Source organism: Ornithorhynchus anatinus, chromosome 1, assembly GCF_004115215.2.
Source record: "Ornithorhynchus anatinus isolate Pmale09 chromosome 1, mOrnAna1.pri.v4, whole genome shotgun sequence".
NCBI lineage: Eukaryota > Metazoa > Chordata > Mammalia > Monotremata > Ornithorhynchidae > Ornithorhynchus > Ornithorhynchus anatinus.
The window spans coordinates 67,874,801-67,892,234 of record NC_041728.1 but is presented as its reverse complement, the minus strand read 5'-3'; the positions used below and the strand labels follow the sequence as shown (position 1 = coordinate 67,892,234).

The window sequence follows — 17,434 nt, the reverse complement described above, 5'->3', positions numbered from 1 at the left end:
GGCATTTGTTAAGCGCTTACTATATGCAAAGCATTGTTCCCGAGGTTGATTAGTGAGGTAAGGAGAAACAACAATAGGAGAACTGCTGCCAGAAAAAAGACTGGCAGGCACTACTGTATATGAATGTAACTGAAGAGTAAACTCAAATGGCACTCTTCTTTTAGGAAAAGACAGTACCCACGGGCCAAAATCCTAGCACTATATCCAACTGATTAACTTATACTTATCCCAGGGCTTAGGACAGTGCCTGGCACACTGTAAGTGCTTAATAAATACCACAATTATCATTATTATTATCACTGGACAGGATCTGAAAAGATTATCTAACACATCTACTGGCCTTCAGAAAAAAACCTAAAAATCCCAGGCAGAAGAATATTTACCTTTCTATTATAGATCATCAGGGGAGATTACTCAAGTCTCTCTTTCAAATATTCCAGTTTTTAACAACCCTAACTAGTTACTTTTCTCAATCTCTAACTCAGATTCATCTTGCTGCAGTTTACACCCCTCTCTTCCTGCCACACTTTAGTGATAACTCATGCTCCCAATGCTCTTTGATAATTCACTAAAAGTCACCCAGTACAAGAAAAACAATGCCAAAAAGTGTAGTTCAATTGGGAATAGTGACCAGAAGCTTAGGGGATTGGTTTGAGAAACCCCGATGTGCTTATTTTGACTGCACAATGCGATAATGACATCTTCCGTGTACTATAACGAAAAACAATTTGGTATCAACAATTTTGACCACAAAACAGTGGGTTAGTTACATTATCAAGAGAAAATTAATCAGCTATGCATATTTGTAGATACACCACCTTAGCCTGACAAAGCACATTTTGAGACCTCCAAACCTAAAAGCACACTAGATGGCCTGGCCTCCCATTAAGCTAGATTTCTGCTCCTTACAGTGAACAAGAAGTAATTTGTTTTTTGTCTAGACCCCTTTTTCCCTGGCACAGGCCTTCCTTTCCCATGCCCTTCCACCCACTCATCTGCCTCATCTAGTTCATTCTCCTGCTACATCTGTAGTTGGAGATGGCAGGCTCCACACATGTCTTCATAATTCAGAAGTTTGGCATTTGTGATAGATATTCAATGTAGAATTAGAAACCAGGTACTTCTGACTCCCAGGCATTACTCTATCCACTAAGCCACAGTGCGTCTCAGGACAGTGCTCTATACACAATAAACACTCAATAAATATGATTAATTTTAACCTCTCTACAGCGGTAGCTAAAAAAACTTTAACGATTCCTTTGGTGACATATTTTATAGGAAGCACCATGCTTCTGGTACTTCCACGCCCTTGCTTCTGGTGACATTTATACTATGAAGAAATTTCTATAATGAAATGTAAAATCTAATTGACATGAAGAATACAATTTTCAGATGTTCTGTTTTACTTCTGCTTGGATGCCCTGAGGTTTAGAAGAGCTTGAATGCTGCTCTTTTTAATTGTATCATTTTGGTATTTATGGAATTCACTGAAAGAAGAAATATAATCCCTTCCTATCATCTTGAGAAAACTCACAACTTTGCATGTTAATATGCATTTTGCTCAAAACGTAACTTGGCATGCAACTACTCACTCCTCAGAAATCTCCAGTGGCTACGTATTTCCCATCACAGAGAGAGAGTAAAAACTGATCACTACATGGTTGCCTGGCTTTCCATTGGCTTTCCTCCTCTAACTGTATTTCATCCTTGACTCTCCCACCTCTGACTCCTTGCTCATACTATTCTCCCTCCTGCTCTAAATTTGACAGGCCCCAGCTCTCCCAATTTCTTCTTCTTAAAACTCTACCTTCCCTACTGTTCTAAGGGCAAGGGAAGATAGAGGCTGATCAAGTTGGACACACTCTGTCCCACATGGGGCTCATAGTCTTAATCCCCATTTTACAGATGAGGGAACAGGCACACAAAAGTGAAGGGACTTGCCCAAGGTCACACAGCAGACAAGTGGAGGAGCTGGGATAATAATAATAATGTTGGTATTTGTTAAGTGCTTACTATGTGCAGAGCACTGTTCTAAGTGCTGAGGTAGATACAGGGTAATCAGGTTGTCCCACGTGAGGCTCATAGTCTTAATCCCCATTTTACAGATGAGGTCACTGAGGCACAGAGAAGTGAAGTGACTTGCCCACAGTCACACAGCTGACAAGTGGCAGAGCCAGGATTTGAACCTTGAGACCTCTGACTCTCAAGCCCAGGCTCTTTCCACTGAGCAATGCTGCTTCTCTAAGATAAGAACCCCGGTCCTTCCGATTCCCAAGAGTATTTTATCCACTAGGCCACGCTGCTTATAGTACAATGTTCTGAATTCACTGGGTGTTGATAACCACCAGTTGATGGAAAACAATAGACAATGGAAATAGAAGACATTTTAATCGCCTCTCCTTTTAAAACTACTATTAAACTTTTCTTACCTTTAGAAGTTCAAAGTAATGCAGACAGTGGTAGACAGGGGCCAGAAGTAATCTGGGCAAAACATACTGAACAGCTTCTTTGAAACCTTCTCCTATTGACTGCAAAACAAAGTAGGTTAATTTTTTTTTTATGTTCCCTGATGTAACTGTGTACGATTTTATTAAAAATGTACTCTACCTGCAAATAGAGTGCTGCCCCGGGCTTGGATAATTGACTAAGAAAATGACCATGGAAACCAGTTCGTAAAATATCTTGAGCGTATGATTCATATGGATCGAATGCCAGTTCCTTGGAAAAGAGAAAGAATACAATAACAGCCTATCATATACAGTCTGTCCCAGGAGTAGAGACATTTATAACAAACCAACAGAGATTTTTATTCCTCTTCAAAATCTATATTGATCGGTTCACATAAATATGTCATTTCTTGAATCTTTTCAAAAGCATGCAAAAATATTCCTTTGGATGTTAAGAGTTTATAAAAAGCCTGCTCATTGCATAGAATGACAGAATCAAGCCTTGCCTCATATGTGAAAAACCTACGTGTTTCTACGCTTTTTCCCCCTCATAGGACCTAAATGTGTACCCCTCCTTGTAAAAATACCACTGCACATACATAGGAAATGATCACAAAGGCATAAAAAAATACTCTTTTGAGCAGAGAAAACATGCCCCAAATCAACAGTGTGGCACTAAGGGCAAAATGCTTTATATGAAAATATTGTTCTCTTTTAGCACCTCTCAAAGTAACCCCATTATAATAATTATAATTATTATTATTAAGCACAATAATATTTAAGCGCTTACACTGCGTATTCTAAACTCTGGGGTAGATACAACATAAATAAGTGGTACACAGTCCCTGCCTGACACGGGGCACACAGTTTAAGGAGGGAGAACAGGTAGTGAATTCCCATTTTGCTAATGAGGAAACAAACACAGAGAAGTTAACTGACTTGCCCAAGATCATGGGACAAGCAACTGACAAAGCTGAAATTAGAACACAGACCCTGTGACTCCCAGACCCGTGCTCTTCCTATTAGGCCATGCTGCTTTCCCCCTTGATTTTTCAACCATTCATCCCAGCTCTCGGCAATCAGGACTATGTTTATACCCTTCTGTAAATAAGTGTGACCCAGCATTTGTAATTCCGATCCAATTCCTTGACGGACCACTTCTCCACTGGATAAAACTTAAAGCACAGAGATGGTAGTTTTTCCTTTTCTTATCTTCTGAGCACTTTATTCTGGCCCATCTCCAGCAATGAGCAGTGACAACCCACTCCCAAAGAGATTTTTTTTCCCTCCCTCTTCCCACTACCATTTAACTGTAAACTGGCAGCAGCTGTCAGGGACACTGCTTAGCACTGCTCTTGATTTTTCTTTTTCTTTTTTTAACATTTGTGTGTGACTCTTAAGCTCAGTATGTCAGGCTTTGATCCCTTCTTTTGAGCATATATATCCGGGGCACTAGGCTCTGCTGAAACTGAGAGGTAAAAGTCTGAGGGTGACCAAGCCCCGGGAACTCAATTCTGCACAGGGAATGTGTCTGTTTACTGTTGTACTGTCCTCTCCCAAGCGCTTAGTACAGTACTTTGCACGCAGTAAGTGCTCAAAAAATACGATCAAGTGTATTAATGAACAAATTACTCTCCCCCCTTCAAAGCCTTAAAGGCACACCTCCTCCAAGAGGGCTTCCCAGACTAAGCCCCTCCTTTCCTCTTCTCTCACTCCCTTCTGCATCACTCTGACTTGCTCCCTTTGCTCTTCCCCCTCCCAGCCCCGCAGCACTTAGGTACATACCTGTACTTTATCCTCACCCCCGACCCTTCCCCACCCTGTCTAGACTGTAAACTCACTGTGGGCAGGGAATGTGTTGGCTGGTTGTACTGTACTCTCCCAAGTGTTCAGTACAGTGCTCTAAACAGTCAGCACTCAATAAATATGATGGAATGAATGACAATGAATGAAAGAGAGCCGTAAACCTACTGCAGAAAACATCGAAGAAGCGCGGTGCAAAAAAACAAGTTCCTTTAACTGGAAGGGCAATACAGGAGGGGCAATGAATAGTTGAAAGTGGGTGTTCCCGGGGACGTTGGGTGAGGGGAAGATGGGGGAAGGAGAGAAGAGAAAAAGATACTCGGAGCAGGAGTTGTGGCTGGATATTAGCCATATCCCTTCTTAGGTCCACACAGACCAGGGCACTATGGCTGCTTCTGCCATCACAACTTATTAATACTCAAATAACAAAACACCATGGTGAACAACCCACAGTGCAGTGGAAGAACAACTGCAGCTGTGGCTCTTTCGCCTATGAGCCCAACAGTGTCTACAAACGAGAGAAGCAGCGTGGCCTTGTAGACAGAGCTCAGTCCTGGGAGTCAGAGGACCTGAGTTCCAATCCCAGCTCATCACTTGCCTGCTGTGTGACCTCGGGCAAGTCACTTCACTTCTCTGGGCCTCAGTAACCTCATCTGTAAAATGGGGATTAAGACTGTGAGCCCCAAGTAATAATAACGTTGGTATTTGTTAAGCGCTTACTATGTGCCGAGCACTGTTCTAAGCGCTGGGGTAGACATAGGGGAATCAGGTTGTCCCACGTGGGGCTCACAGTCTTAATCCCCATTTTACAGATGAGGGAACTGAGGCACAGAGAAGTTAAGTGACTTGCCCACAGTCACACAGCCGACAAGTGGCAGAGCTGGGACTCGAACTCATGAGCCCTGACTCCAAAGCCCGTGCTCTTTCCACTGAGCCACGCTGCTTCTCCAAGTAGTTCAGGGACTGTGTCCAACCTGATTAGCTTCTATCTATCCCAGTGCTTAGAACAGTACTTAAGACATAGTAAGCACTTAACAATTATCGTTATTATTGTTTAATCCCGGTTCTGCCACTAGCCTGCTGTGTGATCTTGGACAAGTCACTTCACTTTCTGGGCCTCAGCTTCCTCATCTGTAAAATGGGGATTCTACGCCTCTTCTCCCTCCTGCTTCGACTGTGAGCCCCATGTGTGACAGGGACCGTCTGACCTGATTAACGTATATCTACCCCAGTGCTTAGAACAGTGCTTAACATATAGTAAGCACCTAACAAAGATGATGATTATAATAATAATAATAAGGATTCGGCATTGGCAACATGGATTTTATGCAGTTACCAGGCTGAAATTTGTGGCAGCAGCCAACAGCAATCTGGTGACCATAAATATTGAGCACTGCACATGGTTTCTCTTAAAACAGTTTATACTGCCTGGAGACCTCATTGATCCAAATGTAATTCTTTCCTTCTGGCACTTGCTCCTCAGGATTACCTACAGGCAGAGTCGCAAGTCCATCAATCAAATGAAAATATACTTTTCATGACTCAAGGGGCATTTAGAAAATTAAGTCAATTTTTACTGTACATGATTTCAGGGAAATCACGTTAAGTATTTCAAAAATAATTCACTAATTGGTTGGAATAAGCTTTAAAATTTTCATTTGTAAATGGCAACTTGAGAAAAATACATAAAATGACCTCCACTGTAATTACACTAGTTTCTGTGGTATGGATCCATGTTGAGTATAAAATAGAAGGGTTGTTATATTTGATTAAGTAATGAGCTGATAAGTACTTCAAGAGCAAGAAATTTCTCCACATCTATCTTCTGAAATACTAATTTACTTCATAGAATTAAGAGACTACAATAAATTTGGTTATGAACACAGCTTTAAATTCCCATTGTTTAATTCACCCCTGGACTGTGCGAGAATATGCAATTAATTTTAGAGGGGAAAATGCACAAGAGCCAGGGAAGAAATACTTTTGCTAGTTATCAATCATATTTATCAAGTCCTTACTGTTTGCCAGGCATCATACTAAGCACTTGGAAGAGTAAAAACAATGGAACAGACACATTTTCTGCCCACAGTGAGCTTAAAGTCTAGAAAATGGAAATGAGTGCAGAGGAAAAAGCTCACTTCCCTCAATATGTACACAATACATGGACCTTTCCCAGAACTGAAAAGGCCACCAGCTTCTCCACCCGAGAATCTCCATCAACATGCTCTAAAGTGTCTACTTTGTGCATAGCACTGTACAGGAGCCTTGAGAACAGACAAAACAAAGGCACAACTGTGAGGTATATAGCTTCGTGGAAGACAAGGATGCAAATTGCCAAACATACATAATAGGTATAAAAGATAAATACAAATAAAGAAACAAATAGATTTATTCATTAACCCTAAGTAAAAATGAGATAACAGGTATAAAAGATAAACACATGTAGGTAAATAAATAGGTATATTCATTAACCTTAAATTGTATTGTAATAATTATGGTATTTGTTAAGTGCTTACTATGTGTCAAGCACTGTTCTAAGTGCTGGGGCAGATACAAGGTAGTGGGGTTGTCCCACATGGAGCTCACACAGCTTTAATTCCATTTTACCGATGAGGTAACTGAGGCACAGAGAAGTGAAGTGGCTTGCCCAAGGTCACCCAGCAAAGAAGTGGAGGATTCGGGATAAGAACCCACGTCCTCTGACTTCCAAGCCCGCACTCTTTCCACTAAGCCACGCTATTTCTCATTATTATTATTGTTGTATTCTCCCAAGCTCTTGGTAGAGGGATCTGCACACAGTAAGTGGGGAAGCAGCGTGGCTCAGTGGAAAAGAGCCTGGGCTTCGGAGTCAGAGGTCATGAGTTCGACTCCCGGCTCTGCCCCTTGTCAACTGTGTGACTGTGGGCAAGTCACTTCACTTCTCTGTGCCTCAGTTCCCTCATCTGTAAAATGGGGATTAACTGTGAGCCTCACGTGGGACGACCCGATGACCCCTTATCTCCCCCAGCGCTTAGAACAGTGCTCGGCACATAGTAAGCGCTTAACAAATACCAACATTATTATTATTATTAAGTGCTCAATAAATACCATGGGGGGTGGAGGGGAGGGCAGGGTGTGTGTGGGTGTGTAAGAGAGAGAGAGAGAGAGAGAGAGAGCAAGAGAGATAAACTTTCCTAAGGCACCACAAGGATGCCAGGAGCTGGAGAAGAGCTGTGGAGTTCATGGGGAAGCATAAGAAGATCAGATTGCACTGTCTACAATCTAGAAATCAAATTTAAAGAAGTAAACTTACCTCTGCTAAATCTTCAAAGCAACTGCCTACTAATGGATGGGGGCTGCCTTCATCTGTCATTTCCACTGTGTCTTCGATATGGCCCAATAACTTCACACTCAGCTCATGAATATCTGCTATTCGACTAAATATATTTTCTACATCCTGAAGACAAGAGTAACATCATTATTAATCATAGAGGGAAATTCTAAAGCATTAGCATAGTCATTTTCAACAACAATCATCAAAAACAGCAAGATAAAATGGTAGGAAAAAAATGTTTTCGCCTAGGATATAAAGATGAAGGATACAGTTTTCCAAGACTAATACAGATAAAGAGCTTGGTTATGCTCTAACATACATTCCTTCAGTTAAGCAATGTCAGTTTTTGAGGGTTTTCTCAAGGGCAGGGATTGTCTCTATTTGTTGCTGAATTGTACTTTCCAAGCACTTAGTAGTGCTCTGCACCAGTAAGCACTCAATAAATACTTTTGAATGAATGAATGAATCCAGCATTTGGACTGAGGAAAAGAAATATAAGTGAGATATTTAAAACAAATGTCAACACAGCAATACACATCTCGGACCGAGGATCCCAGAGCTAAAATAAGATGACGACATGTTGGTCTCCAAGGTCCTATGGTTGGCTTTTTACTTTGCATTCAGATAACAAGTGAAAAAATACATACACCTATTCAGATAATGCCCTCAACTCGATGAGGCAACTCCCAAGATTCATGATTTCCAGAAATAACTCCCAAACGGGGAGCCGTGACTTCTAATATTTAGCTTTGAAGTTGAATTGTTGCTGTTTTCTGTCTATGCATTTCACCCCACTGAACGGTATGAATCCAATTCTCCAATCTGAGGATGAGAGGGTGTGGACTACGGTAAATTACGAATATGTTCTAATTGGGGCAGGACCAAGGAAGCGATCAAAGCTCCCAGAATTGAATTTTACTCTCCAGGCCCTCTCCTGGCTCCTCTTCTTGCCTCTTTCAGACACCTAAGGAAACTTTTGATCCAATTTACCTGTACCTACCCCAGTGCTTAGTGTTCGACTCATAGTAAGCGCTTAATGAATACCACTTAAACAAAACAAACAAAAAAAAGGCCAGGCACCCTGAAACTACTGGTAGCTATTTGGGACTGTTTTCTGCTCAGTCAGAAGTAAACTTCTTAAGCACTGGACAAAATGGACTCCTGATAACTACTACTTTTGAAAAGGCACTTTGTAATACTCCTCAGAGCTGCTTGGGGGAGAAACGTGATCAAGGATTATGACCATTCCTAATTATTCATACATACAACCCACTTTTAACCACTTCGGTTAAGTCAACTGTGCAACTGCAGCCTCCTAAATGGATAGAAATGGATCACTATTTCTGAAATTGTACTGCGTTAGATTTTGCGAAATTGATAAAAGAGGAATATAAGCAAGTCGAAGACAAACTATATGGTAAGCCGCATGGCCTAGAGGAAAGAGCCTGGGCCTGGGAATCAGAGGACCCGAATTCTAATCCCAACTCCACCACCTGTCTGCTGTATGACCTTGGGCAAGCCATTTGACCTCTCTGTGCCTCAGTTACCTCATTTGTGAAATGGGAACTGTGGGCCCCATATGGAACTGGGACTGTGTCCAACCCTATCCGCTTATACCATCCCAGCAATTAGTACAGTGTCTGGCACACAGTTAAATACCAGAATTTGTTATTATTATTATCATAGAAAAAAATGAGCATGATCAGACTGCATCAGACCAATGATCTATCCAGTCCTTTAGTTTGTCTCTAACAGTAGCAGTGAGACACTTGATCATCCTCCCTAAGTGGAGATGTACCATTTGATGGTCATAATTTAGTGCTTTTACATCCTTAATTTTCCCGAAAGAAATAAGGACTATAATACCATTCCTGGGATAGACCACTGCTATGAGGGCTGTGTATTACATCCTTTCCAGCCTTTGGTTTTCATTCAATTCACTCAATCATATTTACTGAGCGCTTACTGTATGCTTTGCAAAGCACTGTACTAAGCGCTTGATTTTCCTCCTGCCTAGGTAGTTTCCCAAACCCTACATGTGACCCACTGTCAGTTGCTCCTAGATGTGACTTTCCCTGGAAATTCACCAGACATGGCCCTGTTGACAGCCATGGGTCTGGGAAGCCAACATTAAAATCTGGCACAAGTTTCTACCAACTGTAAGCCCGTCAAAGGGCAGGGACTGTCTCTGTTACTGATTTGTACATTCCAAGCGCTAGTACAGTGCCCTGCACATAGTAAGAGCTCAATAAATACTATTGAATGACTGTGGGGGGAAGGCGCCTTCTAAAACCACGTCTTGATCTTCCTAACCAACCCATCTAACTCTTACTCTCTTTTTTCTTGTTCCCACCGGGTGAGGGCTGCTTGTTGCATTTTTGTTTTTTATAGGGTGACCACTATGACTAAAACAGCTCTTTTACAAACAGTGCCCTGAAAGAGCAAGAAGATGACATTTCTGCCCGCTAAAATGCCTTCCACATTTAGCAGACTTCCTCCTCCTCAGATCGGAGACATTGGCCTCCGTAGCCTTGATCAACTGGGGCCATTTTGAAAATTCAACCAGCTTCAACAACACTACGTAGAAATTATGTCTTAATTTTTGATGGAGAATCTTTGGGATGGGCCTCGGTGAATCTGCTATGGCTCTTCCCTAGTTTGTGAAAACCAGAGTTTTGAAATTCGACAGATAGCGTGACAGATGGAAAAGCACCACTGCTGAAATGGCTTGAACAGATATACGCACATGTTTATATAGGTTACTTACATGAGCTGAAAATAACTTTGAATTGGAAGCAAATGGCTCTCTAAAAACCTTAATGATAAGATTGAGTTCCCTTATATACTGTCGAACCTCAGCCATAAATGCTTTGACTAGGTCATAGTAATTTTGCTCCCCTGAGGAAGAAGGCTCTTCATCTGTCAAAGATAATACACTTATGTCTTCAACATCTTGGTGGAACATATCCATCAAAACCTGTAAGGGTGAAGATTTAGAAACATATGTTAAAGCGATGGAAAAAAATATACATGACAAAATATGGAAAAAGGGAACAAGATGCATTTTGAAGTTGAAAGTTGCAAAAGGAAGTGTCATTATCTGAACTCGGTCCACAAAACGTTATGATTCGAATGTCCTGGCTTTTTTTTTTTTGAGACAATATTTGAAAATTGGAACCTGGTTCACTAAAAATTGGTTTCTATCTCGCTGTAGTGAGAAGACCTGCAGGCCTCAACTAGGCACAGATCTCCTTACAGTCTCCTCTTTTTTGGAATTTTACAACAGGGGGAGGGAGGTGTAAAGAAGAGGATCATATCAAAATAATGGCCCCTTCCCTTCTTCCTTCCAAATCTTCAACCACCCGCTTTCCAATGGCTCCTTCCCCAGCATTTTCAAGCACACCCATGTATCCCCTTATCAATGTTATTTTATTGAGCACTTACTATGTGCAGAGTACTGTACAATTGCTTGGGAGAGTATAATATATGATTAATAAGAAACGTTTCCTGCCTTATCCTAAGAAAACCCTCCTTGACACCAGTTGGCTCCTCCTCTCCTGCCTACCATTTCTCTCCATGCTCCTTGAGTGAACTGATTAAACTTTCGGCCTCCATTTCTCCCCCAACTCTCTCCTCCGCTCCCTCCGCCTTGGCTTCCACCTCCTTCCCTCCATCGAAAGGGCCCTCTCAAAGATCACCGATGACATCCTCCTGGCCAAATCCAACGGCCTCTACTCCATCCTAATCCTCGCTGACTATTCAGCTGCCTTCGACACCGCGGACCATCCCGTTCTTCTTGAAACAGTATCTAACCTTGGCTTCACTGACACTGTCTTCTCCTGGTTCTCCTCCTATCTCTTTGGCCACTCATTTTCAGTCTCTTTCAGGGGCTCCTTCTCTGCCTACCACCCCCTAACTGTGGGAGTTCCTCAAGATTCAACTCTGGGTGTCCTTTATTCTCCATCTATACCCGCTCCCTTGGAGAACCCACTTCCTCTGTTTGCTCTCCCTTCTGCATTGCCTGTGCATTGCGATCTGAATCCCTTAAGCACTTGATATTCTCCTCTCCTCCAGCCTCAGAACACTTACATACATATCTTTATACTCCCTCATTCCTCCATCAATAATTTAACATCTGGCTCCCCACTCTAGATTGAGAACTTCTTGCGGGCAGGGAATGTGTCTACCAACTCTACTGCATTGTTCTCTTCCAAGCACCTACTACAGTGCTTGGCAGCCAGTAAGCAACGAATACATACCACTAATTGATTGATCTCCTCTATAGTAAAAGAAAGTCTTTTCTGAACAATCACTCCCACTGTTTAACTGCAAATTCACAAATGCATGAAAGGTTTAAAAAAACTAGCCTCTGATGTGAAATTTGGAAATCCCACCAGCAACATTAAGGTTCAGTTTTCATTTCCCCAGCAGTTGGTAATGACACATCTCAGTCATCTCATCTGTAAAATGGGGACTGAGACTGTGAGCCCCCATAGGACAGGGACTATGTTCAGCCTGAGGTGCTTGTATCCACCCCAGCGCTTAGTACAGTGCCTGACACATAGTAAGTGCTTAACAAATGCCACATTTACCATTACATCCTGATATCCTTCAAGAATTTTTTTCCTTCTTCTTGCACCCAGTTTTCTAATTTGCCAAATAAAACTTGTCTTTAAGACACTCGTCACCCTATGCCCCTACCTAACCATAAACTCATATGAAGGCACAAAGGAGATTTGCTATTAACTCTCTTCTCCATTCTAATACCTTTATACAGTGGCGGAAAGTTACAATTAGAAAGGGGGAATGGAAAGTTTAACTACCTCCTACATTTCTAGAAAATAATGCAAGCCAAAACAGATTGCTAGGATCATCCCTTTACAGCAATCTTGAAGTACATATTTCTATTTGGCTGCATATTTTTAACAGCTAATATTTTAAGACATCATGATTAGTATGGACAAGATATATACACAAACTTTAAATAACATATCAAACACCTTGCATAAAATTTAGCAGGCTTCACTGCAAGATCCCTTTTTTTGTGACCCAAAAGATGTATTAATTGTAGATAAGAGAGAAAGGGATTTACTTGATGAGTTTTAGGAGATCCTGAAGTCGCAGATAAAAGATTCAGGATCTTTCTTTTCCCCCCAGATTTCTCAGCCAAGGGTTTTAAAATAATCTTAAACAGGCTCTTACCTTATCAGCACACATTGCCACTTTAATGTCTTGCTTTGTAATTTCAAAATGCCTTATATTCCGCACGTAATTTCCAACCAGCTTTAAAATATCTGCAGAAATATATTCTAATACTGCTACTATGTAAACAGAAACTTGGTGGTCAATTTTATAACCTAGGACTTCCTGAAAAATCAAAAGAAATGATGAACATTAAACATTATGATATTAAAAATGTCAAAGTAAATATATTGCATACAATTTCATGCAGGTTTCTTTTTATGCAGCATAACTTTGGTTGGCTTAAGTAGTTAAATGAGGTATAAATTTCACAAGCAAGTAGCACGTAGACAAGAAACACACACTAAAATACAGAAAACTATTTTAATCGCCTAAACTAACAGACTAAATTATAAGCGGTCTTTCCCTTTGATTGGACTCTGAAAAGACTATGAAAAACTTAAATAATTAATGCTTCATAATTACACAACATAATTGGTTTCTGAAATCTGTGTCAAGTCAAAACACTCTAAACTGGAACCAATTTTCTCTTAGGAACAAAGTCATCAAGGGGCAGTGGTTCCTGACCTCTAATTTTTACTAACATTACTCAGAATTGTGCACTCATTCCATCACAGATGAATAATACATCAACATTTATGTGTTTATAAGGTTTTAGAGGGCTAAAGGAGATTTTACTTCATTAAAAGTGTCTCATTCTCTTCTACCTCTCCTCTCCCACATCCTTCCTCTGGCCTGGAAATCCTTGCCCCTCCATAAATGCCAGCCCACTGCTCTCCCTACTTTCAAAGCCTTATTAAGGTCATTTTCTCGAAGAGGCCTTCCCCGATGAAACCCTCTTTTTCCCGACTCTCTCTCCCTTCTGCGTCATCCACGCACTTGGATCTGTATCCCTTAAGCACTCGATATTCACTCCACCCTCCAGCACTTTTGTCCCTATCCATAACTTCTTTTAATGCCCGTTTGCCCCACTAGACTGTAAGGTCCTTGTGAGAAGGGAGTGTGCTTACCAACTCCATTATACTGCGCTCGGTCCAGTGCGCCGCACGCAATAAGCGCTCCATCGTTGTCATTTATTGAGCGCTGTGTACAGGGCTCTGGGCTAAGCGCTTGGGAGAGTCCAATACAACAGAGTTGGTAAACACCGTCCCTGCTCACGATGAGCTTACTGTCTCGAGTATACCACTAACTGAGTGATATAAAAGCAAAACGGACTTCTCGGTCCTTCCGAGGGAATCCACTGGGGTAGATTCTTCCTGCCTCTCCGCCTCCACTCCATCCACCAGCCCTCTTTGAGCGTATTCCTCTTTCTCCCCCAACACTGTGGCTTTGAAATTGTTTCTCCATTTACCCCATGGCTTCCATTTGGCCCACCTACCCCTTCCCCGACTAGATCTGGCTCCAGAGAGGAGTTAGCGTTTTAAGTGCCGTTTATCTTAACTCGAACGACCTTGAGTCGAAGACTGAGAGTGAAAAGATCCACTCCAATAACTTTATACTCGATGTGCTTATTCATTTAGTTTAGGAGTTGGATAGTACTCTGACAACTCTCAAACCTAATGAAACAATCAGGAAAAAAACACTATCCAAAAATTACTCAGGAATTCAGTTCTTAGTAATTGTCTTAAAGGGAAAAAAATCATTTGAGTTTTACCTTTAATAAAGGGTGAATTTTTTCTACTGGGAGAGATAATGGGTTTCTTCGCTTCCTCTTTTCAATAGCAGACTGGGCATCCGCTATCGCCCACTTGTCGATTGGATGAGGAAAACTTTTTTGAACACGCTCCTTGGAAAAGAAGAAAACAGGACCTAAGCACTGGATGTATTAACTCTGCTCTGTTACATACACACACATTCCTGAAATTTAAACACTTATTTACATACTAGAAGTTAGAGTAGTGTGGTTTTCACGGAATCAGGGCTTATGCTGCAAATACTTTAATTTTATTTTTTATGGTATTTGTTAAGCACTTTACTGTGTGCAAGACACTTTACTAAGTGCTGGAGTTCATACAAACTAATCAGGTTGGGCACAATCCACATCCCACATGGGGCTCACAGTATTTATTCCCATTTTACAGGAGAAGTCTCACAGCCTAGTGAATAGAGCACAGGCCTGGAAGTCAGAAGGTCATGGGTTCTCATCCCAGCTCTGCTACTTGTCTGTTGTGTGACTTTAGGCAAGTCACTTCACTTCTCTGCACCTCACTTACCTCACCTGTAAAAATGGGGATTAAGAATGTGAGCCCAATCTGGGATAGACACTATGATCCACCTGATTAACCTGTATCAACCTCAGTGCTTAGAACTGTGCCTGACATACAGCAGGCCCTTAACAAGTACCATAATTGCAGCGTGGCTCAGTGGAGAGAGCCCGGGCTTGGGAGTCAGAAGCCATGGGTTCTAATCCCAGCTCCGCCGCTTATCAGCCGTGTGACTTTGGTCAAGTCACTTCATTGTGCCTCAGTTACCTCACCTGGAGAATGAGGATTGACTGTGAGCCCCACGTGGGACAACCTGATCACCTTGTATCCCCCAGCACTTAGAACAGTGCTTCGCACATCATAAGCGCTTAACAAATACCATCATTATTATTATTATTATTATTATTATTATTATTATTAATGGGATGCTAAAGGAGACACAGCAGAATCATGAACATTTACTTTCAATAGCTACCCTTCTTTCATTTTGACTTCAAATCAGAGGAGCAATTCGTCTGTGCAGTATGCTATATTTCATGATAATCCATAACTACAGCGGAGCATTCATAAAATAACCACATTAATCTTTACAAAACAGATTAGTTATTATTGATATTCTTATTTGCTATTGTTAGTAGTGTGCCATTCGCACCAGCAGAGGTCAGCGTTCCACAACAATTTCAGCCTAGTTTGGGTTTGCCTTTTTAATTTTAAAATTAAAATTCAGCCTCCGAATTGCTCCAAAGGAAGCATAAAGAATTGATGTCTATTACTACTTTTTAAAAAAGCCTGACGTGCAAATGGTAAAGGGGAAAAGATCCTGGGTGTCTGTTACAAATTATGAGCGGAAAACAAACACAGGGAGGGATTAAGGTCAGGGTTTTAATGGAAACATTAAATCAATTGGGGTTGGCCAAGTTGGGTGAATTTAAGAGTAGTTTCTACAGTTCCACTTAGGGGAACTGGGGAGCCAATCATCTTAGTGTCTTGGGATAAGATGAAAGGAAATCTCATTGGGGCTATTTCAAATGGTTTATGAATAATTTTTCCAATGCTCTCTAGGTATGGTTCAGGATACAAACTGAATTTTTCAGGATAGAATTAGTGGTTATATTCTAACTGACCCAAAATTATGGTGTCGCATGTCCTCGAAAAACATATATGAAAAGCTAATTGGTGGGCAAGTGAAGTGAATTTTTCTCCCCACAAAGTACTACTTTGAAAACAACTCCTCCAAAGAGGAGGGCCCTGGCCCAGAAGCCAGTCTATACAAGTAGGGAAAAGTCTCGTAGGCCAGCCATTTCTAAAAAACTGAAAAGTGCTATTATGGAGCACAGCACGGCATATGCACATACAGCAGCACATCCATCATTTATATCAATGTCTGTCTTCCCCTCTAAATTGTAAGCTCGTTATGGGCAGGGACTGTGTCTGTTTACTGTTACATTGTACTCACCCAAGTGCTCACTACACTGCTCTGCATACAATAAGCGCTCAATAAATACCATGGATTGATCGGTACAGAATGGGGTTAGTACAGGATTTAAAACCAAAGTCATGGAATATGTAGAACGAGGACAGAGGTGCCTGGATAAACTATTTAATGTCTCAAAACTCTGCAACGTTTCTAGGAAAATAATAGGCACAATAAAATTTATATATATATGTGTGAGTTTATGTGTGTGTGTGTGTATATATACACACAGGCATTTGTATATGCATTTGTGAGTGAACGTGTATGTACATACATATACACACATTCACATTCACTCACAAGTGCAGATAAATCACAAATATGCTTTCACATACAAATGCATATATACAAATATGCATTCACTCACAAATACATATGCATAGTTCCAGCTTCTTATACAAAATATGGATTCATAAAGCACAAAGTAGAGTATGGACTCCAGAAAACACTTGGCCATCTTCATTTCAAACAGGTTCTAAATGTGTGTACAGCTCTATTTTCTATTCCTAAAATCCTGAAGCAAATAACAGTATTTACTAGATCCCTACTGTGCCCAGAGCACCATACCCGGCACTGAAATGTCCCAGATTCCCCATTTTCTTCAGTTTTTTCAAAATCCCACTCCTTATCCTTCATTCCCATGGCCTAGTGAAAAGAACACAGGCCTGGTAGTCAGAGGACCTAGGTGACCTTGGGAGAGTCACTTCATTTCTCTGGGCTTCAGTTCCCTCTAGACTCTAAGTTTGTTGTGGGGAAGGAATGTGTCTACTGATTGTTGCCCTGTACTCTCCCAAGCGATTAGGTAAAGTGCTCTGCACAAGTAAGCACTCAATAAATACGACTGACTGCAAAATGGGGTTCAACACATTCTCTCTCCGAAAGACTGTGAGCTCAATGTGGGACATAATTATCTTGTATCTACTTCAGCGCTTAGTACAGTGCTTGGCACACAGTAAGCACTTAATACCGCAATTACTATTATTATTATTAT

At 41.2% G+C, this 17,434-nt stretch overlaps 1 protein-coding gene across 2 annotated transcripts in view; it reads right to left on the bottom strand.

Moving 5' to 3' along the window:
• The window catches only part of SOS1 (SOS Ras/Rac guanine nucleotide exchange factor 1), a 189,703-nt gene that overhangs the window by 65,546 nt on the left and 106,723 nt on the right, over nt 1-17,434 (bottom strand). For both annotated transcript variants that reach the window (XM_029058905.2, XM_029058907.2), the window contains exons 3-8: nt 14,420-14,551; nt 12,766-12,930; nt 10,331-10,540; nt 7,543-7,686; nt 2,608-2,718; nt 2,430-2,528 (exon numbers count right to left, since the gene is read on the bottom strand). In XM_029058905.2, the coding sequence (XP_028914738.1) occupies nt 2,430-2,528; nt 2,608-2,718; nt 7,543-7,686; nt 10,331-10,540; nt 12,766-12,930; nt 14,420-14,551 (861 nt within the window). The remainder of the gene's footprint in view (nt 1-2,429; nt 2,529-2,607; nt 2,719-7,542; nt 7,687-10,330; nt 10,541-12,765; nt 12,931-14,419; nt 14,552-17,434) is intronic.